The sequence below is a fragment of the Fulmarus glacialis genome, unplaced genomic scaffold (assembly GCF_000690835.1).
Source record: "Fulmarus glacialis isolate BGI_N327 unplaced genomic scaffold, ASM69083v1 scaffold2278, whole genome shotgun sequence".
Classification (NCBI taxonomy): domain Eukaryota; kingdom Metazoa; phylum Chordata; class Aves; order Procellariiformes; family Procellariidae; genus Fulmarus; species Fulmarus glacialis.
The window spans coordinates 45,559-66,884 of NW_009227401.1; the positions used below are offsets into that span (position 1 = coordinate 45,559).

A 21,326-nucleotide genomic window follows, 5' to 3' on the forward strand; every position below is an offset into this window, starting at 1 on the left:
TTTCTTCTGCTTTTGCCACAGGTGTTTCCTCCTTCTGATTCAGAACAAACTAATCCCATTTTTCGGATTTTGAATAATAGGGTTTACAGAATCATAGAATGGTTGAGGTTGGATGGGACCTCTGCAGGTCATCTGGTCCAACCCCCCTGCTCAAGCAGGGCTACCTACAGCTAGTTGTCCAGACTTTTGAATTATCTCCAGGGAGAGCAATGCCACAACCTCTCCGGGCAACCTGTGCCAGTGCTCAGTCACCCTTACAGTCAAAAAGTGTTTCCTGATGTTCAGACAGAGCCTCCTGTGTTTCAGTTTGTGCCCACTGCTTCTGCTCTTGTCATCGGGCACCACTGAAAAGAGCCTGGCTCCGCCTCCTTTATACCCTCCATTCAGATACTTACACACTTTGATAAGATCCTCCCTGAGCCTTCTCTTCTACAGGCTGAACAGTCCCAGCCCTCAGCCTTTCCTCATAGGAGAGATGCTCCAGTCCCTTCACCATCTTTGTGGCCCTTCCCTGGACTCCCTCCAGTAACTCCATCTCTCTCTTGTACTGGGGAGCCCAGAACTGGACACAGTTCTCCAGGTGTGGAGTAGAGGGGAAGGATTACCTACCCGGACTTGCTGGCAACACTCTTCCTAATACACCCCAGGATACTATTAGCCTTCTTTGCTGCACTGCTGGCTCAGGTTCAACTTGATGTTCACCAGTGCCACCAGGTCCTTCTCTCCCAAACTGCTTTCCAGCTCCCGGTATATATTGGTGCCTGGGGTTCTTCCTCCCCAGGTGCAGGACTTTGCAGTTGTCCTCGTTGAACTTCATGAGGTTCCTGTCAGCTCATTTCTCCAGCCTGTCAAGGTCTCTCCAGATGGCAGCACAACCATGTAGTGTATTAGCCACCTCTCAGTTTTGTGTTACCTGCAAACTTGCTGAGGGTACACTCTGCTCATTGGCCTCTCTTCATGAACTCACTCTTTTCTTTCCTTTTTGCTACCAATCTGTTAAGAAGCATTCTGCCAATAAAATATGCAAGTACTCAGTCCTTCCTTTCTGATTCTATGTTCAGAGTATCTCAGGCTTTAAGTAAATTTGTTAAATTTACTTTCTCCTATTTTCTAAGGGATCACACTGCATACAAACAGAAAGCAAGCCTGTATTACTGCTTCCACTTCTTTAGAAAGTAACATCATTTTCACAGGAAAAATTCAAAAAAATCCACAATTTATATCAGTTGAAATGTTTAGATCTTAGAAAAAGTATACTGCATATAGGGTTTCAGTTCCTCAATCACAACTTATTCTTCCTTGTCTTATGACATCCTTCACAAATACCTTAGGACACCAGGCAAGGAGTGCAGAGGGGATCAGCTGTGAAAGGAAGAAGTCAATAAAAGAAGTTTGACAAGACGGAGATGGAAATTATATTAGGGTCCTTAAACAGGAAAAGAAAGGAAAGTAATTTTGAAAGAATTCAGAGAAAATCAGAACTCTTCTAAGCTCGCAGTAGGTGTGACAGTGATTTGGAGAAAAAAACTGTTGGAGGAAACCTGTGATCAGTGCAAAGAGTCACCTTCTCTTGCTGGAAATATGAGATTTGCAAGATGGAATTGCTAACTTCTTCACAAAGAGGGACAAAATGAGAGCCCTGGCACAGACTACCACATCCAGAGAAAGATTATAAGCACGTAACTTTCAGAAGAATCACAAAATTCAAGGAGTTTACAGGCTCTCAGACAAAATTAACTTGTACTGAAAAGGCATCTTTGCACATAAATGGCATCAATCAGAACGGCGTCTAGCAAATGGTTCTAGGTAAGACAAAACAAACACGGATGCCAGCTTTACTGCTTCCTTGTGGAAAGAGAGGAAGGATGCAAGAACTGAGAATTATCCTTACAGAGCAGAGGTGCAGTGCCACTTCAGTGCTTCACTTTCTATTCCCAAATTTTTGTATCTCCAAATATCTGAAAACCCCAGCAGAAACAAGCTTGTTCTTTACAGCTCTTGATTATGTGTGCTCACACAGTGGACAAAGTTAGGAAAAATAGGTTATAATTGCACAGGGGTGGCTTAAAAGTAAAACAACAAAGAAACACCACCTGTGTATGAACAAGATTAAATAGGCTTGTGTAGACGGGAACGGGCTGCTTCCTAACAGACTAAAACAAGAGTTTTCCACAAGGTGGAGGTATGTAAGTTGCTCGCATCTTCGCACTACGTTTAACATATAAGGACAGAGGCTATGTAGCCATTTCTGGCTCAGCTGCCAAGAAAAGCCATAGGTCAAACAGGAATTAAGCTAGTTTCACTATCCACTTTTGGAAGGGGGTAGGAACAGGGAGGAACAGCTTGCACCCCTTGCCGTCTTTCTTCTGTATGCTCAGTACCAGTCCTGGGGTTGTTGGCTGGCACACAAGAAACATGCCTCAGCCAGCAGGACCACATTGCCTTTTTGCAGTAAGAAAGAGAACATCTGGTAAGCAGAATCTGTAAGAAGTCAGGGGAAGAGAATGGAATACAAAAGTCTTTCTTATACTAGATCTTCTGCCTGTTTGAAATATCAGCAGAAGGAGGAATATACATTGTCTAACCCACAACTTTGAGCAATCATCATTTGTCATGGAGTTTAAGCCACACAGGAAAGAACTTTATCTTGATACATGGGGTAGAAATTAAACTTACATACAAGTGCAGAGATGTATTAAGAAATTATCCAGCATAGTAGTCATGGGTGTCTGAATCATAAACTAAGTTAACAACACAGGTATGAAAAGTGATTTTTTTTAGGCTATATATTTATCAGAAGCAGTATTAATGTATGAATCCACCTTGGAAGAAAATAAGTGTCCTTGAGATGTTAGATTCTATCAGCCAAATTGAATGTCTGCATCAATGGCTCTCCCTAAAAGTCATAATTAGGTCATTAAAATATATTTAGAAAAATAGCCTGTAAAATAAAGTTAAAAAATACTCACCTTCATTTTATTTCATAGGTCACTGTTATACCATCTAATAAGATAATTAAAAACATGCAAGCAGCTGGTACTGAGGCTAAACAGATTAATGTAATAGTCTGTAGTCATATGTGCTGGCAAGGGGTTCACCTCTTTGGCGAGGAGAAGGTCAGCTGCCCTTGGGAAGGCAGGAGAAAGACAGTATTTCTACTTTCAGTGGCACTGCATTGCAGATACTGAAACTAGAGACCCACACTGATTTTTCTTTTCCTTTTGGTGAAGTCCAGCCCATTTGCACATCCAGAAAAGGCTTTAGCCACAGCAGTAAAATAATAAAGTAGAGCGGAGCTCAAATATTTTCCTCAAGTTTCTTATGTTTTAAAGATGAGAGTTACTATATGTCTAAACCCTTGTTCAAATTTTTCCAATACTGAACTTCAAATTTTGGTGACATGGTTCCACCAAATAATTTTCATAATTTCTTATTAGTAAAGCTTCTTCTCAAGTACACAAAGAGTACTTCCATCAGAGCCTGAAGATCAACTAGAAAATTCTCTGTGACCTGACAGGACGCATTCACAAACTCACAGAATATTTAGAAATATGTGGCAGTCACATGTGCTTTTCACTTACATTACTTACAAACTTTATGACCTAAAGGAAAATGCTCACTATGTGAACATAAGCAGCATTAAATCTGTGCCGTGATCATCACAAGCAAGAGCCACGAACTCTAAGGTAACACCATCATATTAAAAATAAAACCATACAAATAGTTCTGGAGCATTATCAATATATCAAAGGATAATGATCTGACATCCTTTATTAATACATACACACACACTGGGAGTCTTGTACTGGATAGTGTAAAATTGTCCTTTAAAATAAAAAGTGTTGGAATCAAGTAACACCCCCCCCCGGCCATGTTTTTTTAATTGTGGTAAAAACAATACACTCTTAAGAGCACTTTAATAGCAAAACACACTCACATTCAAATATTTTTAAACATTTGGAGTTGCCTCTTCTCTTAAATAAACTGTAAAGAGACTGCTAGTGATAAAACATAAAGCAGCTTTTGTTTCAGTAAAAATTTCCAGTAGAATTTTGCATGTATTAGCCTTCTGCAAGCATGACATCTACCATGATCCAAAGATGCCTTTGCCTCTTTCAGGGCAAAAATTCACTAGCCAGTCTTTTAAAAATACAATAGACTGAAACACATTGGGTAAACAAGACTATCATCAGTTTTATCAAATTACTAACTTACTGAAACAATATTCATTGACAGTATCCTAAAATAAGTCCAAGTCTCTAATGAGTCCTTAATGAATTACCATTGTTACCTTTCAAGGAAGTTTAAGATTCACTTTTTGTCTTTCATAAGGTATTAGCTGCTCATTTTTACTTAACATGCAGCACAGAACTATAACTATCAATACAATATTCAACCCAACTAGCAAATTTACAGCCAGTCTCATTATATGATGGAAGTTACTTGCCACTGAGCAGAAAATATCCATTTCACACCTTAAACATTGTAATACTACTTAATAACAGTGCTAGCTTGCCAACTATTAAAAGTCAGAGGTTTCTTTTATATACATATTTGTATACATACACAGACATATATATATACACACGGTACTATCTTGCTTTATCATCTTGCCTCCAATTATAACAATAATATTCTGGCACTGGTATATGGGACCACTTTAAAAATACTAATTAACTTCAGTTTTGTAAGTTGGGCTGTAATCCTCTCTGACAGAATACGATTATTATTCAGTGGAAGCCGTAGCCAACATCGTATTTATTATATGCACTTTGGACTAAGGAATATGGAGATACAAAGGCCAGCTTTAACCTCCTCTTATTTGTGGAGCATTAAAGATGGCTGAGGATTCAGTACAGTTTAAGCTGGGCTAGTTTAGCACCCTGGACTGACGTACTGAGAGATGAGTGCCACTGGGTGAGTGGAGAAGGGGTAGGAAGAAAGGGTTGGACCCCAGCTTACACTCTCGTGGAACCAGAGCCTAGCTGTACCTGGCTGATTCTTCAAGTTTTATCTTGGCAGGTACAACAGCTGGGGCTCTTGAGTTAACGACTTTCAGGTATATGTGTCCTGTAATTAATGGCAGAGCGAGCTCTCAACTCCTTCCTTTTGCTGATCTGGCTAAATTCTCTCTTGTCTATTTTTCAGAGATTGCTTCACGGTCTCTGTATCTACACATGCTTCTCACCTAAAAAACATGAAGATTATTCTGGGTGGTATTCTTGAGCTCTTCTTTTAACTCAGATAGTATATTGTATGCATTAAAGAACACAAATATGACAAGAAATCGAGTCAGGCAGAACCCTGAAAAGGATCTGCTAACATATTTTTCTCAAAGTGAACACGCTGACTACCCTCAAAGGGTTTTATGTCATCATAAAGTAGGCTTCATTAGAGCAGACTTACTAGAATACAGAAAATTGGAAGGATTTGTAAATCAAACCACCCCTGTCCCACTGTGTCCCTGCAGGCCCACCCTTTTTTCCGACCTTGCTCTTAGTCCAGAAGCTGAGTGCTTCAAACACCTCTGGGTGTTTGAATCACAACAAACTCCTTGCTGTTCCCTCTAGGTCCTTACAAAAAGTCTTTCTTTTCAACATCCTCAAGACCAGGCTGTTTGCTCCCTGCTCTCCTCAGCAATCTCTCAGTCTCCAGCCTGCAACAGGTTCTCCAGGCGTGGTGTCCCTCCCTGCCACCCCCCACCTGAAGGCTCCTCATGCCCAGCACAGCTCGCTGCCCGCAAGACAGTGCGATATTCCCCACCCAGCCGGCTGCAACCAGGACAAGGCAAACAGGCAGGTTCCTCCTGCCTGCCTGCCTACACCTCTTTGAAGTACAGACTCCAGTAGACTACAAACGAAAAATGAAAAAGACGTCATCCATCATAGCTGATGAATCCAAAACAATCGTGTGGTAAGCTTGTTTTATTTTACCATACTTAAGCATCAAAATCAGATGCAGTCATTCTGGTTAGCACAAATCTTACTATTAATTTACCAGTCAAAAGGACAAAGATTTAGCATTTGTAGCAGAGGCAGTATTTTGCTGGCTGAAAGATGAAACTACGCATCTGCTGATTACCTTTCTGTGCTTTCAAGTACAAAACACCCCCTGGTATGTATCTAAGCAAGACTCAAGCTCAGTGACAGTGCTGCAAAAAGTTGCTCAGCGTCATGTTTCTTTAACTGGTGTTTACTACCAACAGAAATGAAATATTATTTTCCTGGTAGAAAACCTCGAATTTAACAAATCCTGGCTTTGTTTTTTTGACCCGAAATAATGAGCAAATAAAGAGTTCCGTGTGGTCCATAGATCCAGTTATTTTGGAGAAGATCAGAAAGGTGATCCTTGTGAGTTAAATATTTCAACAACATTTAGCTTAGTTGCTATGAGTTTACAGGAGAATTTCTACTTTATTGCATACTTTGGAGAAAAAAAACCCAAAAAACAACCTTAAAAATATTTTGGCTTACAAACATCTGTACTTTCGTTAGTTAAGCATTTTGAACAGCTTTCTCAAAAAAATGATAATCCAGAAGACAACTTTTCAGATCATTCCTTAATTAAATCCTTCATGTCCTTTAGTCTACTGACTGTCGCAATTTATATTGTACAATACTCTTAAAATATATGAAACAGTTCTTCTGCTTTAGATTATGCTGCTTATTATATTCAAACTTTTTAAAATTATAAAATAAATATACAAAATTACCAACCTGTAAGAAATAAATGTTCCATCAGAATCTGAGGTGTGGTGTGTGCTTCCATTTTCATTTGATCCTCCTAATACAAAAAGAAAACACATTTGTTATAAGTCAAACCCTGATAATAAATAACACAGTATCGATGAGAATTGCAATTGATTTTACCATACATGGTAACTTTAGTTTGCGACAAAACTTACACAGACAAGTCTCAACTTTACATCTTCAAATTCTTACAGTTTGCAAGAGACACAACTGGCCTCCATGTTCTATTTGGAGTCTGAATGTTCTGACAATCTGAGATTTAATTTCACTTAAAGTTTTGATTGAGGCCCTTCTCAATTTATTAAACACAATTTTACTAGTATAAGGTTACAGAGGTATACCATATAAATAGATAAGTTCGATTTTACTAACATTAAGTCAAAGAATGTTGAAGTTCATCTACTTTGTGAAGAATTTTGAGTTGACTGTATGATACCAGATATTTTTTGTCATAGCACAAGTTCAAAGCTTCTCTGAAACTACGTAAGTAACACATCTGCAAAACATCTTCTTTTACATGCTGTGGGCTGTTTATACATAGAACAGTGATGTTCATAGAAACAAAGGATTACAAGGAAACCATCCTCTCTATAATAACTACTTCTATTGAAGGACTATTAAAAGCCAGAAAGAATCATCTGTTTTTCAAATGCAATTTATTCATGTCCTGTTTTATACTATTTATTCTTGCCCAACCTGTCATTTAGCTTGCTAATTCTTCTATGTCCCTGTGTATTTCCTTAATTCATTTACAGATAGCATTGGGCACCTTTGTGTACTCTGTTCTGCTTACTTAAATCAAGTTCTTTCAATCTTTTTCCTAAATGAGGCTCCTTATTCCCTATTTTGTTTAAATCAGTCCTTCTTACATAGAAAAGAAGGGACAAGAGCTGTAGACAGCATACTAGAAGTTTAATCAGTTGATTCTTTGGACAGTGGTTTTCTTCTCCATCAAAAAAATCTTGCTCGATACAGTCGATGCCATACCATCTTGCAGTTTCACAGCCATCCTTAACCAACAGTCCTACATGTTTACTCTCCGTTTTTATTTACAAAAAGTTGTTTGCAGTTTACGGGAAAAATTCTCGCTAGTACAATACCGTATTTACACTATCTCATGCCGTTTCTAGTCCTCTTTTCCTCAGAAGGGACCAGTCCTACCTGAATACTTTATTTGTGCTTGCACTGGATACTACTTTCTAGTATTTTTTCTTCATAAAAGTCCATCAGTGCAGTCTCTCACTTTGTGGCAAGACAACAAATGAAAATATTGGATAAGATGAGTTCCACCACAAACTCCACTACAAATAATTCTTTCACTAAAATCTGCATTTCTTTATTAATCTTATAATTACTATACTTTACTAATCCCCATTCTTTCTATTTCATAACATCTCCTGTGGCACTACATCAGATGGTTTACTGAGATCCAGATAGACTTAACATATTTCCTTAATGTATATTTTGAAAGGCTAGCAGGTTAGCTGGGCACAATCTCCCATTTAACAAAAAACCCGCACTAAAAGTTATGCCATTCACTTTTCTCTCTTACTTCTTCCTTAAAAACTTTTCTAAAGCCTTGCACGGATAATAGTCAACCTATATAGCTGCTTTGCTATCACTTTTTTTTTTTCTCTTAATCTAAGTACAGGTACTACATTTCCCCTCCTTCAAATATATGCTATCAGCCATAAACTAAAAGACTAAAAAATTGTTCCATGCAGCAGTATCTGTCAGTATTCTTGAAAGACATTTACTCTGCAAGTCAGATGCTTTAATCTTTATTGGATGTGCTAATCTATAATATCTACCCAACACTCCCTTTTATTTTATTTATTCATTTTCAGGCCTTTGCCTGAAATTTTGTTTTTACTGAAAATTAAAACTTTTCCGGTTTGGACCATACCTGGATTACATCTAATATCGTTTGTCCATTTGCACTGCACAATGGTTCCAGTTTTCTTCCCCAGAAAGCTTCTTTACATAGTCAAGTAATATTTTCTTGTTAATTTAAATTCCCTTCTTATGATCTAATTCAACTTAACTTTTGCTAACTGTCACTATAACCCCACAGTTTCTGATATCGGGAGGTAGCCTTCTGTGCAAATCAAGCTGTTTTTCTGTTTCTTTCAGGATCTTTGCTTACTCCAGACATTCCTTAAAAAATACTTAATAATTCACTTTGGCATAGAACTTTCCTTCCAAGCATTTTTTCTCATCTAATTCGGAATGCATTTTTTTTATTAACTTTTGCACCTTTGTCTAAAATAAATCCCAAACCTCTACTACATTTTAGTCTAAAATCACTCAGTCCAGTTGATTTCACTAATTAGCTCTCTCAATTTATTTTGAAAATGGAAATCCTACTTAATCAATCTGCTTTTTGTTTACTAAATTTAACTGAATTAACAACACCAGATATTTCATCCAGGAGCCGACCCTCCCGTTATTAATAACCATCTGTCCCTTTTTTTCTTGTATCTTGGAAAATAGTCTCCCATATTGGGACCATTTTAAGTAATATGCTTTTTCATATATTACCCATCTCCACATCTGATCCTGAGCATTCAGAAAAATGACTGAACTATGTTCAGTCTCTTTTAAAGCCATATGGCTAGGTGTAGTGATACTGGGCAATTGTTTATAGGGACACAGCACATCAAAATGGGTCCTGAATGCACTACTGCACTTTATTTATACTTAGACAACTCCTAAGCATTCACCTATCACACCAGTCAGACTGAAAAAGAAAACTCATTCACAATAAGTTCATATGCTGAAAAATATATTTTGGGACTCTTTTCAAGAATGGTAACACAACCTTCCTTTCTGAAGAATGAGGTTTAAGAATATCTCAAAAAATGCAAGGCCTTTATATCTTTCAGCTAAACCATTTGTCCTGCTTGAAGAGTCAACAGGACTCTGCAAAGAAAAGCAGAATCTGGGTGACAATAGTTGTTCTTTCATCAGGATCCCACAATGAACATTGCTACATCCACTGAGCCGTCCTTCACAAACGACTCTAAGGGTAGCTTGCTTTATTCTGAAGCACTCTCTCGGAAGACAATAATTTCCTTTATTTAAATGACCGCCACAATACTTTAGCATTCTTCATTGTACACCCATTGTTAATAAGTCTCATATTCATACAAGCTATTGTTGGCAGGTATTTTTGAGAACTGCTTTTGCTGCTGCATTGTATCATTAGCAGCAGCTACCAAAACTGGATAGGATTAGGTACATTCAGCTCTCAAAAACAGGATTTAGTGGAGCAGGCATTTCTGTGGTTGTTTTCTTTCTCCATCCCCTTTAAGACAGATATGTCTGTTATGACATCTTGAAAGATGATTTAGATGTCTTTCACTGAAAGTGATAAAAATGATAAAGCAAAGTGCAAAGTATTCATTGACTTAAAAGAAGATTCCCTAAATTTTACCTACTTTTATCCAAAAGGCCTTCTAGCAAATCCTGGTAAGTCTTCACAGTCTGCAATACTTGAGAACAAACGGGACAGGTGCTTCACTAACTTATGACAATAAGCTGTGGGAATCCATGATCACCTCTCCTCAGGGAAGTTCCAGTTATTCCTCCTTTTGAAGGGTATGGTGAACTCCCACTAGAACAGATAGATTACTTGTACCTTCTTCTTGTATCTCCTTTAAAAATCCTAATTGATTCAGTATTATCCTAATCTTTAGATCCTTTCTGAGACTCAAAAATGGGAAGACAGGCTCTGTTGAAGAAACAGAGGATGCTCTACCAAACCTGCCCCACACCTCCTGAAAAGGTTTCTAAACTTCAAATGCAAAAGCTAGGGGAAAAAAAGGGTAAAATAAATCTTATCGCACTTCAGAGGAAAGAGAAGGGAAACAACCAGTACCATAACAAGCACCAGTATCAAAGTAAGTATGGCTAAGGTACCCAGCTTTCAGCACTAGAGCAGTCACTGGTTTTAATACAATAACAAAATAAGGCAGGATCCTTCCAAAGGGACTGAAAATCATTTGGATATCTTTCTTGCTGCTGCTTTAACTGGAGAAACTCCCTCTCCTGGGAATGAACTTCTCCTGAAAGAATTCAGTTCTATTGCCCTCTTTTAGTAAAGGCTGTTCTTGTACATGGAGACCAAGGGCTAAAGGGAGCTGGGACTTGGGTAGCTGGGACCTGGTACTACAGGACACAGCTGGAGGCTGTTTCAAGAGAATTCGCATAACTTGAAATTGATGCTTTTACTAACCAGTCAAAAAAGAACATTTCAAATGCTGGCTTCTTTAGATTTCAGAGATGCATGGAGAAGGATTTGTAAATAGTACATTTACTAGGGTACTAGATTCACCCAGAACACACAGGCTTGTCACTTGCAGTAACTGTTTTCTTGTAAGAAGATGTTTGAGATTATAGACATAGCATAAAATAGATGAACCCAGAATAAGGAGGATGCCAAATACACTTTCTGAAGATTATCTGAAAACCACGTGTAGAAATTATAATAAGGAGAAGCCCAATTTAAATACGCACACTATTTTTGTATTTTTATTTTTTAACAGCCTATTATACTGATAGTATAATATCTTCTCAAAGAAGAGCTTTTTCAAGGTGCAGTGCACAGTTTCCACTTCAGGCAATAAAAGAAACTGGATAGCATTTCAGGGCTCCAGTTCAAGAGCTGGAAGATGCTCTGGGTACGCACCAGGCACAATGAGCACTCTGAGCTCAAGCATGTGCTCAACAAGAGTAAAAAAGCAGGTGAAGAACGATGCAGGGATCAGACTTTTCTCACTCCTCTCCTTCATTACCTCTCTGAAAACAGCTATTTTCTGTAAGATGCAAAAATTCAACACAGGACTTCTTACGGAGAAGGGCTGGGATACTATCATAACCAGCTGCAAGTCTACAAAGACAGGAAGCTTGAGTGACATCCCCTTACTCTATGGATATACTCCTATACTTTTAAAAATAACTGAACTCTAGCTTTTTTCTTTAGAAAATATGTTTTGATATTCAAGAAATGTCTTTACATATATACATACTTCTGTGTGCATGTATACACACATAAGCATGTCTATGTGTGGGCACACATGTATATTTATATAATGCTAACCAATTTACCAATCTTGTGTCACCTATGAAAGGGTTTTATGGCTGGCAGTTTAGGAATTCATGATAAAAGTGATCCCACTTAGGAAATCAAACCGTGCATTCCCCTGCTTACAAGTGTCAAAATGGAGACAGATCTCTCTGCTGACGAGTTTGCACTCTGCTTAATATTTTCTTTTTATTCTAATAAAAGGTTAAAATGTTGTTAAAAAATAAGATTTATTTAACTGTTGTGAAAATTTAAGTTCAGGCTGATATGAAACACTCGATCATTAATGCAGTGTTTTATGATTAGAGACAAGGAAAACTGTAACACAAATATATGCTTGCAGTCTAAGGTTGTCAATTCTTATAACATGACTTCCAAATTCCATGCTATATTAATTTTCAGCATATTTAAAGCTTAATAATTTAATGATTTATCCAATTTTAATTTATACTTTCAAAACCACTTTGAACAATCTGAGGTGCCACTGGAGATCATAACAGTGGTCCTGGTTAAGTCAAATAATAATTATAGCGCTTTCACTTTAAAGATGAGATTATTTTTAATTATTGAGTGAAGTACTTGAGGTACCATACTTATATAATTACGCTACTCATTAAATGGTTATTGAAAGCTGAAATGTAATTTTAATGACAGCTACCTATTTTTCTTTGCACACTTTATAGATGACAGATCAGTCAGGAATTCTAGTTTGCTCAAAAAATCCTTGCAGCTGCACTGGTTCTTTCAGGTGTAAAACAATTAAGCTGTGCTTATTTTAAAACTTTAAACATTTTTTTTCTCAAATGATATTTATATGATATACAGGCACTAGTAAAAAGAGAACAATAATGCATGGATATTTTTTCTTCTTCACAATAACCCCAAAATTCTGGTCCTAAACTATATACATTCCAAACAATATCCCCCCAAAAATAGTGACAATACAAATATGGAAGAATGATTTTAGTCAAAATGTGTTCCTCATATAATGCAAACAAAAAAAAATGCTTAACAGATTGCAGACCTTTATTGTGAGTATAAAGGGGTAATCAACATACAATAAGCATTTTACTATGCATTAAAACTATATATAATGCCACGAGACTCCTTTGCTTTTTGTAACACCAAGGTTCACAACTCTTCAAACATAAAACTCCTTCATACTGTTTACTCCACAGATAGATATTCATCAAACTGATCTGGATAAAATTTATTCTAGTGTGTAGGAATCTCTGACAACTGACACCACAGAGTTGTGGTCTCAGAAATGAGCATCTAAAGACTTATGATCTGTATTTTAATCCTTTACACGCGATGTTTGAAATTCAGCATATCTGTCCATTGTTCCAAAGGCTGGTATCTTGTTCAAATTAAGCTTTCCTTTTTCACAATGAAAACCAAACAGAAGAGTAAATTTGTTTCATTAACAATATTAAAGCAAAGATTTCAGAGTTCACTGTATGGGGAAAAGGCAATAAAGTTTTGAAGAGGGAAAAACTGCTTTGTTCCTTCAATCCCCTAGTTGAAATTAATTATAGCAAATGTTTATGAAAACATCTGTTCCATACAGTTATAAATTCTTAATTTTAGCATGGGCGATTCCAGGCTCCTCTATAATTTTGAAAGAGAGCAGTCTGACAATTGAAAGGTTTACAAAAGAGCAGACAATTTGCATTTCTACAGCACCAAATATGCAGTTTGGAAAGTCTTCAGGATGTGTGCAGCAAAGAAAAAAAAAATACAAAAAGACTAAGATGACGGAAGCTTTCTGATTTGGGTCCGCTGATAGACCAAAATGGCAGTAGGAGGAGAAAAAATAAAAATAAAAGAAGAACTAATCCCAAAACATACGGCAAATTGAGATTTTACTACATAAACTAGATCTTTAAAAAGTAAAACGTAGCGGAGCTATGGATTTCTCTGTTATGTATTTTGATAGATTCCCGAGGAGCGAGGGAGGGAAGCTCACGGCATTGCTGTATTGTGTCAAGAGAGGGTGCTACAGAGTTTAAGATGATGCAGTCGCTGCTCCCCTTCTGAAGCTCCATCCTTGGTACCAACAGCCCCTACGCTACCGACAATCGTTCGGACTTTTTACATAACACCCTTGCAACTACAGTGTTAAATTCAATTTACACCAAATAAGCTTTTAAAATGATTAAATGGAGCAAGCTCGAAGCAGTGTACAGAAACTGAAAATAATGCCTTCAGCTGAAGAATTAAGTGCACAGCACTTCTGATATTTATAAAATAATTATTAGGCTGGAAAGTTGAAGAACATTTCACTCTGAGCAAGTTAAGTTTTCTGAAATAAATATGATGCAACTTTTTGGTGAGCAATCTTTTAAGTACAAACCTGACTCTCTATCCCTTGCTTCGAGTTCATTTAGCATTAGATGCATACTTTGAATGCATGCGTTGCTTGGTACAGATTTTTTGGTAGCATTTTAATTTCAACAACTGTGCCCTAAAATATTATACTTTGCCATGAATGAAAGAAAAAATGATACACTATGATAATTAGCAATATATGCAGATAATTAACTGTGAGACTTTGCCATTACAAGTACAAAAGTCTTACATAGGGTAAAATATTTCATTTATTTATCCTTCACTATTAAGATGAGAAAAATATATTAAGCATTAACAGTGTTTTTTCCCCTTTAAGCTTATTTGAGTTAGGAAAGGAACATAATCGTAAAACACAATACAGTGCCCGCACATATGCTAATCTTGCGATAGTGAAATCTGGCCACATTTGAAAATAGGTAAGGAATGCTGACACCAAGGTGCAAAATCAAAGCCTGTTTTAGCCCTGCAGAAAGCTGCTGAACAATATGATAGGCAGACACATTGGTTTGCCGTTACGAACAAAAACTTCTGGAGAGAATAAGAATACCTTGTATTGCACATTGCTCAAACCCAGTCAATTCCGGTGTCTTTTGGGTTGCTGATTTACGACAATCAAGTGGCATCTTCTATGATCTTTGCATATAAAATCATAATTGCATATGTGTGTATACGCATATATGAGTAAACTCTGCGTATTCTCCAGGCAAAATATCTGTTTGAAATAATTTTGTCTGTGCACTTCAGTTTAAATCAAGACACATAAAAGTAAGAGGGTTTCCATTTTAAGTGAAACTGCTTCTGAGTGTTCACAAATCTAAACACCAACCCTGTCATTAGGTTAGCCTGTAAATTAACATACCACTTTTCCACATGTAAAATGTATGTGTGAAAAAGTGTAGATGGGAAAAGATATACAAAAGTCTACATGACTGATTTTGAAATTAGAATGTAGCTTCAGTGTTTAAGAAATGTAGCCCCTTGCAGCTCAATTTACAATAAATTCGACAGCAAGTATATTCAAAGGACTTATTTATAATATTTCTTTTCCTGATGAAGCCTCTGCGTTTACCAAAATAGGCCGAGCTACACACTGTACTCTAAACTAAAAACAATAAAATACACAGAATAAGGAATTTTACTCTAATACCACTGGACTAATTCATAGGAATGCTTAAGAAGAATTCTCAGGTGATTGCAAGGTACCGAAATCTTAAATGATTTACATCCAGAGGTGTTTTAATATAATCTCTTTGAGCATGATGAGAAGGCTGAGTTTAACTGCAATGCTAATAGTGATTTAAACACTTCAGAAAATGCATGTACATGGAAAAATAGTTTGACTTTTCATTTAGTGGGAACCACACAACACTAGCTTATATAAGCAAATGTGACTTCCACTGAAGTCGATAAGCATTTAGTCCAGTAATGCCTGGATTGAATTTGTTTCCAGCAGCAATAAGACTGGTAGAAGAAAACATCCACAGGATAAGGCAAAATGTGATTCTTCTCAATTTTTTTTCAGTTATTGTTCCTCCTAGTGCACCTGTCTTTGGTCCATATTAAATTATGTCCACTTCTGTTCATATGTTCAGTACTACAGCCTGTATCTGCTACTTAACCTGGCTGATCATTTACCATGTATAACGTAAACAAGTTCCTAGGTCATCACCAAATGTGACTCAAAAGACTCCAGGATAAGATATAAACATTTTAATGTAGTCTGACTGAAGTGGAAGCTGTACACCTAATAAATAATATCACCTCTAACTTCAGTAAATTCAAGAGCATATACACTTACAAAATAGCAAATTAGCAAAATTAGCAAAACAGAGGATAGAGTAATCCAGTATAACTAGGGACAAGTAGCACAATCAGACTTTGCACAGAAAGAAAAAAAATCTTAGAAGCTGCCTGGCATCATCGCTAGGAACTTAGGTCCCATGATATACAAATGCCGAGTGACTTATCACTTGCATCCAGAAGAATTTAGCTAATTTTAACTTATAAACAGCCTAAAAGGCCTTTGAGCTATAAATTGCAATAATCTAAAGATGGCAAGAGGCAATAAACATGAGTTAATGACTCAGCATCCTCCTGAGATAGCACTGGTCATGCAGCTTTGCTTAATCTTAGACATGCACAATCACTGTAAAAAGGTGGTCTCCAGAGACAATTTACACTGACAGTAAGAAAAACATACCATCTCTTTATACGTTTGAAGGCTACTATTGTCCTTTAATTTACTTCAATTACATCCTATTTTTAACCACATTTCTATCTTATAGATAGATGAAATCCTTCTGTTTGGGATAATAAATCATACGTAAGTATAGTTTGATTTTCATATTCAAAAGCAGTAATGCATATTCCACTGAGCCTAGGAAAAAAACGGAGCCGAAAAAGATTGAGCAGAAGTTTTCTAACATTCTGTTGTTTTGCCAAGATTACATGATAGTAGAAGACAAACGAGAAAGGATTAAGTGTTCTTTTATTGAAATAGAACTGCCCTTTCAACAAGAAGCTAGCTGCTCTTCAACTGAGAATAACAGGTTTATCAAGAGAAAGGCCAGCCTGGCCAGGAAGCCATGCGGTACTGATACGCAGTCTCACCTCCTGAAGTTGGGGAGGTGGTCTCATGATAACCAGGACCAGAGGTCAAAAAGAGCAGGAGCAATTCTGCTTGGTTTCTTTGCTGTTTGTTATCAAAGGAAGAGTGTTTCTTCCCAAAGGCTGGTGACTTACTGCACTACTGGTGGATGTCAAAGGCTTCTCCTGAAAGCAGAATGTACTTTCTTGGACCTTCTTCCTTGAGTGTAAATATGTTTAGAACACTGAAAATCATACCACTTTCCTTTGCCCAGCACATGCACACAAAGAGGTTCAGCCTAAAATCAGAGCACCCACATGGCTACTGTGGTGACACATGCGTAACTAGCTACTTACTTATCTGGAACAGGATAACAGACAGCATTTACGGCTAGGAGGCAACCAGAAGGAATAAAAGAAGCAGCACCATGGTTGCAAATGGAAACACGGAAATTCAGGCACACGAGAAACTAAAAGGCAGTGGAGCTACCTGGCATCCCACGGAGGGGCTGGCACCACCCCTGAGAGCCAGCAGCTGAACTGTGGGTTTTGGCTCTGAGGAAGAAGAAGCAGATGAGAAGCTTGAAGTTAGGAAGTTGTCACAGAGATGCAAGACTGGGCAGCGCCTGGACTTTCCTCAAATGCTACCGTTTTAAAAGCACACAGTAAGAGGTGAAGAAAGTCCCACATGAAGCAACGTGGGAAGTAGCCAGTTACTAAAACGCCCAGGGCGAGGGAGAGGCACTTGGGCACCCACAGCATCCCTGTCACCCCAGGAAGCTCAGCTCCTCCGGCTCCTTCCAGCTGCAGCCTCCTCCTCCCCTACCACAACTCGTTTTAGCACTACTGGAAGCAGCCAGATCTGTAGGTCCAACAGGCTACTTTGGATTTATATCAACATAAACTGCAGGGTAATCTGTTAAATTAGTTAGAAATAGGATCCTGCTCATATCTATTGAAAAGACACATTTTTAATAATGTAACTACGTAACACATTTTAGCAGCATTACAAAAAAAAAAGTAGAGAGATAACCAATGGTTTATTAAACTATGAACACAATATATTAAAAGTGCGTATGATTTTTACTTCCTTTATCCATCATTCATAACACAACAGAAAGCATGTTTTTTCATTCCTTAACAAATCTATTATGTGAATGATTTTGAAAAAAGCAACTTAGTCTCTGGGTAAAGTTTAAAGTTATCTGGGTAAACCTTAAAGATGTTCCATCAGTAGCAGAGTCTTGAGGTAAGACAATTCACAAGTGCACTGTTAAAAAAAAAAAAAAACCATGTTTGGGTACCTTCACTTTATGACAGCACCAGTACGTGGCAAACTTGAGCAAGACAGTCTGAGAAAAACCCCAACACCTGAAGACAACCAACACTGCCACACAGACTCAAATACTCAACCCTGAAAGGGACGTTCCTGCTGCCAATGGAACCTGCCTTATCCTAATCAAATTAACTATACAGAAGGAACCTGCACCAGAAAGGGACACCTGAGCTTAAAGCTGCCTAGCTTGGTTTTATAAGATGAAGCCAGGAAGCCCTAGACTCCTCATTTGAGGCTGTCTAATTAAGGCTGCTAATTCTCAGAATACATTGTGTATCCAGTAGACCCATATCTCAGAGAACATGAAATGGAGCAGTACCCTACATTTTCTATAAATTTCTCTGATGAAAAAACATGTCGCCAAACAGTAGAAAAGAAGTCCTGAGCTAGAGCTTTTAAACTGCCAACTCAAAATATGCCAAAGCATAATGAAAACACTAGATTTCAATCAAAATTATTTTAAATCAACCCTTAGTTAATGTGGAGAGCACCAACTTTGTACTTTGCCGGTGCAAAAGCAGATGCATGTTGTCAATGACAGATCTAGAAAAATTTGAAGAGCAATGGTATATATGCATTAGCAGTAAACTCTAGATGTCTAAGAGATGAAAGTCCACAGCTACATCAGAATATAAAAATGTATCAAATTGACAGCCAGGATGACAAAACACTTCTATTTACTACAATGCAAGGTACCTTGTTGAACAATGGTCCCTCTGTTGTATATACTGAGAAAGAAACGCCCCATAAAACATTTCTGTGAAGAAGTGTGTAATCCATCATGGGACAGATATCTGTTCTCCACCCTTGCCCTCCTGCGAGGAGGACGAGTAGTGTCAATCCCTGGTGGCACTTCAGAACGGAACTAAGGATGCAAGTATGAAGCACTTGGAGACACAAGAAATACAAGATTTCAAAAACGCAAATTAGACAAGTATGACTAGACTTTTCTTGCAGAAAACAATTATATAGAAGTTTTCTAAAAGGCTGATGTTTTAGTTTACACAATAATAGGATAAATGTTAAGTAGTAGTCAATTTTTCTAGACAGTTACCCCAGTTCTCTAACACAGAAAATGTGCAATATCTTTTAGCCAAAAAGAAAACAGTCTGAGTGCAAGACAAAAATGTCACCCAGCATCACAGAGCATCAGCTTTTTGACTTTGGATTTTTGACCAAGTACTTACTACCTAAGGAAAATGTGAAAAGGCATGTTTCATGTGTGTAGTTCATATTAAACCACAAAAATAATCATCTGGAGAGCAACAGAACAGTCCTGAGGGACTATAAATTCTAAAACATTTTCACTTTTCTTCTGATTTCACTTTCCAAATTTTGGATGTGGCCATGACTTGCTACGCTGTATGACAGGTACGGTACCTCTCTGTCCAACCAGAGAGGAGAAAAAGCTCTAATCCAGAAACTTTGACTATTCCACACTAGAGCTCTGCATTCTCAGCAGGCGTGACAATGTTACTTCCAACACTGCATCCAGATGGCACAGACCTCAACTGATGTGAAAGGAACAAGTCTGCACAAGGTCATTTAGGCATATCTATAGCATGGTATTTGAAGTACGGTGCAGAATTTACACACATACTGTGCGAGCAAAATTCAAGACAATAGCTGTCTTACTCGAGCACAGGCATTATTTGAAAAAGTACTATATGCTGTGACTGCAGGTTGTCAGAGCAAGAAAGAATATATACGTCTGAACAAGTTTTCTGTTTCCTCTCATTGGAATGACAGTGAATAAAGACGACGAAAATTACAGCATGTGAATACTAGTGTAATTACTGAATAGTTCCCCACATAATTATGCAAAACAGATCTATCCATAAGTTAATGTAGCCATTTTCTTTTTGAAACAGAATTTTCATGCCATCCATCAGTCACCCCAAAACACAAACCTTAGATGACTTAAGTACACAGAATTTACTCATTTGGTCTGTAATATAAGCAATGCATGTGAGTGGAAATAAAGGTTTAATGAAACAAAATAATGTACTCCACTAGGGAAAACACATTTTGCCCAAAGAAAAAACTAATGTAAATAAGTGGAGACTTGACTATTTGATAAATATAGCCCCAAAGGTTATATGTTTATTGAAAGAATATAAATATTGTACGTGATGTAGATTTTTTTTATTTGACTAGAAACATTAATTGCTTTCTAAGTACAATAATATTCTTTCCTTTCAAACTGTGAGGTCTCATTTCTTTTACTGCAACACATAACCAATTACCTAACAAAAATGTTTACATTAATCACAATGACTCTATATTTTAGTTTTTATACCACCAATTTTATTTTTGCTTAGAACTGAACTCCCTCAGGCATTCTTTCGTGCCAACCGTTAATTTGTATCAGTGATAAAGTTCCCTTAAGCTTCTTTTAACATCTACTGGACATGACCTCATAAAATTTAATGCCATTCATTAACCCCAAGCACTTAACTTTACACAGTAATGTCAGGCATCTGACTTTTCAGTGCATGAGAAATCCAAGTGGGAACCGTTTGAGAGATACAAATTACAAATCATTTGAGTAGTAGAAAGAGCAGCAATGAACAATATTAAAGGGTGAATCAAGACTCGAGCAAAAGTAGCGTTCTTGCAATGCCTTCTATCTAGAATTATAAAACATTTCTACAAACAAGAGGCTGCAACGTGATCATTTTGGCTTGTGAGGGGACTGAAATTCAGAGCTGGGGTTGAATGCCAGGTTTTTAACACTATCTGAAGAAGATATGACGTGCAGTCATGTTTTCTCAGGTGTCCAGTAGCCTTCGGGCATTTCGGAGGAGCACAGGTGCTAGGACCACCTTACGTTCTGGAAAGGCTACGCACCAGCAAGACTGGGGTAAGCCATAAGAAGCAGTTTCTTCAAAGTGCTCCTCCCTTTCTTCCTGCAAGAGCCTTGACTACGGTTAGCTTTAGAGCCTGGTTGTTCTTCTGATTTTGGTTATGTACCAAGAAAGCTTTCAGAAGGACAGCACTGTTTTTATTTTCCCTGAGATGCACAGATGGGTGATGTCTGCTTAACTCATTTAACCATATTTCCCAGTGGCTTCACACATGTTGGAGAAAATGTGGAAAATTCTAGAGGTGAATGAAAAAAATACTTAGCAACAATTTTCTGGCTTCTCTTGGGCCATTCAAGGACATTCCTTATGGGGAATGGAAACTGAGTGACAGTCTGTCAAGGCCCTGACTG

General features: G+C 37.5%; 1 protein-coding gene across 1 annotated transcript in view; it reads right to left on the minus strand.

The window, feature by feature from the left end:
• The window catches only part of LOC104080646 (TBC1 domain family member 5-like), a gene marked incomplete at its 3' end in the record, with an annotated part of 69,218 nt that overhangs the window by 32,957 nt on the left and 14,935 nt on the right, over positions 1–21,326 (minus strand). Inside the window, exon 2 of the mRNA XM_009583120.1 lies at positions 6,717–6,783. Coding sequence (XP_009581415.1) covers positions 6,717–6,783 — 67 coding nt within the window. The remainder of the gene's footprint in view (positions 1–6,716; positions 6,784–21,326) is intronic.